Source organism: Eucalyptus grandis, chromosome 9, assembly GCF_016545825.1.
Source record: "Eucalyptus grandis isolate ANBG69807.140 chromosome 9, ASM1654582v1, whole genome shotgun sequence".
In the NCBI taxonomy this organism is placed as follows: Eukaryota; Viridiplantae; Streptophyta; class Magnoliopsida; order Myrtales; family Myrtaceae; genus Eucalyptus; species Eucalyptus grandis.
Window position 1 is genome coordinate 10,382,310 of NC_052620.1, and position 6,141 is coordinate 10,388,450.

The 6,141-nt window shown below is 41.8% G+C and overlaps 1 protein-coding gene across 1 annotated transcript; it reads left to right on the top strand.

The window, feature by feature from the left end:
* Positions 1–2,612: 2,612 nt before the first annotated feature.
* Positions 2,613–4,749, top strand: LOC104418262. The gene has a single exon (XM_010029544.3). The coding sequence runs from the start codon at positions 2,745–2,747 to the stop codon at positions 4,332–4,334; it is 1,590 nt and encodes a 529-aa protein (XP_010027846.2). The 5' UTR covers positions 2,613–2,744; the 3' UTR covers positions 4,335–4,749.
* The last annotated feature ends 1,392 nt before the right edge of the window (positions 4,750–6,141 follow it).

Genomic DNA, 6,141 nt, shown 5'->3' on the forward strand with positions numbered 1-6,141 from the left:
AATGTTCAATATAGTATTTTCTTTTTTTGATAAAAGGTAAAATTATATTGACTTTAAACCAAAGAGTTATATATAGCTATATAGCAAGAACTCGACACCAAAAACCTACACTCACGAAGACAAAAGTCATAGTGAGTGGAAGGGTGCCAAGATAAAAAGACCGAAGGCAAAGCCAAAACAGCAGCAAAAGCACCCAAAAAGGCTGCTAACAAGGAAAACAAATAGCACAAAGGCAACCCTTACAACAATACAAGAGCAGGGAAAGGATCCCAGCTCTAAGATTGGTAGATAAGGACAACCCCACTGCTGAAGAAGCTTCGAAAAAACCAGTTGCGGCCCCGCCTTCAGGTTCGAACTTCAACAGCAAGGATACTAGGAGAAACCTCCGGATGGAAGAGGGTTGAAGGGAACCCCCTACTCACGAATGTCAATCGAGCAAAAGGTAGATCAATCCGCGAAAATAGATGGGTTGAGCGACCAACAAAATAGCAATCTTCGATTTGTGGTGTTGGGGGAACCTGATGGAAGGACAAAGTTTTGTCCTTAACAACCTTCTCAAGATGCTTCTTTATGGCTGAAAGGGATGGAGTCCTTCCCCGGAAGAGAATATCATTCCGCTCCTTCCAAATGATATAGCACAAGGCAGCAAACGCAAACCGAGCAAGAGTGGAGTGGAACGAAGTTCCAGATAAATATTTGATCGCCCAATGTAGGTTATCCAGCCAAGATTTATTCCACCAAGTGAAATTAAAATCTAGAAGCCCAAAAGGTGGCAAAGGCGGCAGGGATGGGACATCCAAAGAATAGATGGTCGACCGAGTTTGGACGACAAGAGTAGAAAGCACAATTCCCATCTGGGATTTTGCCATAGGTAAGAAGTAAAACCTGAATTGGTAACCTATTCCTGGTAATCAACCTAAGTAGGAACTAATAACGCGGGAGAAGGGAATTGTTACAAATAAAAGGAGCCCATTGCATGGGCTGGCCTCTTGGCCGCAAAGCATCCCAAGCGGACGTAGTAGAGAAAGCGCCAGATGGGTTTCCCAACCAAGAGAAATGATCAGGTTCAGAGTTGAGCTGAGGAAGGGGGTCATCCCAAGAGGCAATCTCGTTCAAAACACCAGAGGTTCGGCCAGAGAATGAAATAAAATCAGCAACTGAAGCTCCTTTGGAAAGCTGAGAATGGGTGATGTCTGCATTGGAAAATAACAAGTTGAGCGATCCTTTGAGGTGCCAGTTATTGAACCAAAAGGAGACAGAAAATCCACTCAAAATATTCGGTAGACAATGAAAAATCATAGTGGTAAACCACGAAAGGAAATTATGCTAGAATAATAATTCTCGCATTTGTGCCTCCTCGGGATGATGAAAATCAATATTTGGTATTCTCTCTAATGTATGCTATCAAAGAAGACACTTCATAAGAATGAATAAAATATTAGCACCGCAATGAAAAGTTTTTTCACTAGTAAAATTTAATATAAATCTTCATATCATTGACACGAAAAAGTGATCAATTTTTAATTGAGATTGACGAGTAGCAAACTCAATCGACGAAAGTGAACTTTGGTATAAGTAGAAATCACCTACAATCAGAACAATCCATGAGTTATAAGACTCATCGTTAGTACAAGATGGTGACAATAGTGGAGAGATTATCAATTAGAGCCTTTACCAGTTGGCAAGATGAAGGAGATCGACCGACAAAGTCACTAACAACAAACAATCTCAAGTTCAGAAGCTGTCACTTTTTATGCATAATCATATCTAGAATCCTGCATAATTGGTAATTAGTAACTATAGATAGTATTAGGAAGCTATTTGTGAATTCGAACCGCGAGACTATTTATAAATGACTGCTACTGGTGAGATACAAAAACTCACTGTAATTTCAATAGAGGACCCGCACAATCAAAATCACTAAACATTTACTCTTGCACAGTCACATTCCTCTTTAAGTTTCCCACAAATTGACCTTCCCTCCACTTGAAATTTCCCGTACCATTTACTTATCCCGAAACCTTCAATTTCGAGTACATGCATTTCAATTCATTTAGTTTTACATCTAATTACTCTTTTGTCCAAACTCAGCAAAGAACCCCTTTTTTTCCTTAATAATCCATCGACTCCATCCCTATTATAAGATCTTCATTTTCCGGGGTTAGTAGAAAGAGGCAAGTGCCCACTCTTGCTTGGACCGGATTGCATGCTGTCGACCCCATTCCAGCAGTGATTGCATTCAATGACATCAACAAACTTGTTAGGAAACAAGCACGAGGGACAAAAGGGTCTTTCCACCCCCGTCTCCATGGATATTTTATCAGTTCTAAAAGCCAAACGCGTCGTCGCCTTTGTCCCTCAGCACCCTGAATTCGTTCATCCACCGTCAGGAAGGAGCTCAGCACACGACCCCACGACCCCGCGACCGGCACTGCTCGCAGTGCCGTTCTTGGACTTATGCACGAGCCCTCACGGGACCATCTCTTCCGACATGGGCCCTCATCAGGGTCGAAAACTAATGAAAGCCCAAGAGAAAGAATACAGCGATCTGAGTTGAAAACGCATTCTTTGTATTGTCGGCTTTTGGCGAAATTGGAGTGAGTGGAGCTAGGGAGTGCGATCAGAGAACCCGCAAAACCGCGTGAAAAGTAAGGGAAAAGATGGGAAAACCCCTTTTCCAGACAGACAACTTCCGGAAAAAGCCACCCATGTGACTGTTCTCACCTCATCCTCGCCCCGCATTCATGTCCTCCCACCTCCCCCCGACCGTCAGCCGACGCTTGAAAGGTATATATAACCCCCATTCCTTAGTCTTCCCTCGATCTCTCTCTCTCTCTCTCTCTCTCTCTTCCTCTTCACTCCATAATTGCAGATCCAATCTAAGCTCTCTTCAGTCCAAGCGGGCTAGAGAGCTCGAAGCGTCGGAAATGGGGCAGCGCGTGTACTTCAATTGCAGAAGGGTTGCTCTTGCTCTTCTCTGCTTTGCTATCGTTTTCATGGGTTCCTTCGTTTTCCTCTGTGCTGGCGCTAGCTCGGAGTCTCAGATTCGGAGCAAGCAGTTTGTGGGTATTGCGAGAAGAAGATTGCTGGAGGTTCGAGAAGTAGATGGCGACGATGATCAAATCATCGCACCCAAAAAGAAAGCCAAGCTAACCACACTCACTACTACCACAGAGAAATCCAAGAGCCAAACCAACCTCGCTAAATCCAGTCTGTCCACCAAAAACCAGACCAAGCTGATGAAACCCAAATCAAATTTCTCCTTCAAGAACCAAACCAAGCCTCTCAAACCCACAAATTCGACCAAAAAAGCATCGCCCACGTCCACCGTTCTTGATAAATCCGAGCTCAAGAAGCTCAACTCCACCTTGAAGCTCAAGAAGCTGAACGCGACCTCGAAAGCCTCCAATTCAACCAAAAGCGCCTTTTCTTCGGCCAAGAAAAGCTCAGATCTGGGGAAACTAACCTCGCCCAAGAACAAAACCAAAGAGTCCCAGCTCCAACTCGACAAGAAGCTCACTCAGTCCGACACCAAGAAACAGAGCAAAAAGAAAGACTCCACCGACCAAGAACCCAAGATCCCAAAGACCCAGAAGCCGAAACAGCCGAACTGGCTCGAACAAGATGAGGACGACGATCTGGTATCCGAGTTCCGAGATCTGCCCAACAAGTTCCAGCAGACCCTCATCCCCGACCTCGAGCGAATCTCCACCACCTCCAAGGCCTACCTAACCCAAGCCAACAAGCAGATGACCAAGGGCTTCAAGCCCTACGTGGGCAACAAGTACGCGCCCACCATCGCGACCCTCGTCTCGTGCGCTTTCATCTTGATCCCTCTCATCCTCGTCTCCCTCGTCTTCAATCGCATCAAGGCCTATTTCTCCCTCCAGAAGCTCCTCATCTTCATCCAGGTCTACCTCTCCATCTACTTCTCGATCCTCTGCCTCTCCTCGCTGGCCACCGGGCTCGAGCCCCTGCGATTCTTCTACGCCACTTCGCAGTCCACGTACGTGTGCATACAGATTTTCCAGACGTTTGGGTACGTCCTGTATCTGCTGCTGCTGCTGATGTACCTGGTGCTTGTTTTCTCGACCGACACCGGGCTGGCTTTGAAGTTCCTGGGGTTGGTTCAGACCTTCGTGGGCTTCGCCGTCGGGCTGCATTACTACGTCGCGGTGTTCCACAGGATGGTGCTCCATCAGCCGCCGCGGACCAACTGGAAGGTCCACGGGGTCTACGCCGCGTGCTTCCTTGCGATCTGCTTGATCGCGAGGGCCGAGCGGAGGAAGAAGGCTTACATGGAAGATGGTGGCGAGGAGGGCAAGAAGAGTTAAAGCACAAACACAAGTGAATTCTTTGCTTCATAATCCGGCGGCTCCAAAGGAGCGGAACTTGCAATCAAATGAATTTGGTGCAAGAAACGGTACAGAAAGCTACGATGGGATTCTTCATGTCCTCTTTCCATATTTAATTACTGAAGTTATTCTAATTTTTTGCCCACCTCCCAAGATTAAATGGGAATAATGCAGTATTAGTGTTCCTATTTGAAATAATGAGCATTGTTCTGCAAAATGTTGGCCAAGCAACTTTGGTGTAATTCTGTAATTGAAGTGATTATTTTGCATGATACCACTTCGGGCAAAGAACGATCATGGTATCATTGCTTTGCTTCGGAGAAAGAGAAGGAAGCGAGATTGAAGCGAGATTGTATCTTCTATTCAAATATTCATAGCCCTCTTTTAGTCGATATATGTGGTTATCCGATGTTCGTGTCTTCATTCCAATGTCTTCAATTGAGTAAGGACATTCCTATTGAGGGAAGTAGCAAGTGTAACTAGGTAAGGGAAAGAGGAGTTTTTCCCACGTAAGAAGAAAGGATTTCGCAAGAAGTACATTAGAAATTAAATCTTTCGCATGGTATTTAATTTAGTAGTTAAAACTTTTCGATCACCTATTTAAGTACCTTGCTTTCAATTTTTGTTCATTTAAATTGCATCAACTACTGATTTGCTGATAAGAAAATATAGCATTGTTTAAAAAGTCCACGTAGGATTTTTTTCGATTCAACTTGCATGAGCAACTTAAATGAATCAAATTTAAAAGTTACGGAACTTCAGTGAATGATCAAAAAGCTGTGGCACTAAACTAAGTGCCGAACAAATGTTATGGAGCTTCTAGTATAATATTCTAGAGTATTGCTTTACCAATACTTGGGGAGAAGCAATTTTATGACGAGCAATAGTCATACATACTCAATGGATTACCATGATTCAAATGGAAAGAGTATATTCCGTTGCATTGACATGACATTAGTAAAAGCCTTGGTAATGACTATGTAAGAGCACACTTCATGTCAATTATAGTGATAATTATTCTACAAATTATAAATTTTTATGAAGTGTGTTTGAGTTTCTAATAGATTATTCATGTTGTTTTTATATATTGTCAAAGAATTTATAATGTGGTAAATATGAAATTGTGAAACCTAATTCTCTAGAAACTTTTTGATAAATTTTCAAGACTCCTCACTTTTTAATCACATTTCCAATTGCATGCTTTACTCTTAAAACTTAGGGTTAATATCACGGATACCACTAAAAACTTTAAATTGAAAATTTTATAACAAATTTATTCCAAATTAGTCTTTTTACCCAAAAATTCTCAAATTGGTAAATTTATAACAAATTTACCATTCATTAGTTTTCGTTAAATTACTAAGGCAAACTCATATACCGTAACAAATAGAAGGTAATATTCAAAATAGATGCACCCGTCAACTATCCAATATTATCCAATTCAGTAATTTGACGATAAGATTTAATAATAATTTATGGTAAAATTATCGCAGATATATCAATTTAGAATTTTTTGTAGTTAAAAAATTAATTTAGAGTAAATTTATCGTAAATGTATTGATTTTGGATTTTTATGATATTAATCTAAAATTTGCATCTTTCTATTTATTAAAAGAAGAAGAAGAAGAAATCCTCACATTTTTCTGACTTCAGCTGTCAGGGGAATGAGGAAAAGAACTAGATTTCTACTCTCTTCAAAAAATTAATTGATTAGACCCCTCATCCCAATCACCAGTAAACCTTATCGCCAAACGGATACCACTAAAAACTTTAAATTGAAAATTTT

Coding starts and splice junctions, on each gene's coding strand:
- LOC104418262 (XM_010029544.3), top strand. CDS start 2,745: ATGTCCTCCCACCTCCCCCCGACCGTCAGCCGACGCTTGAAAGGTATA.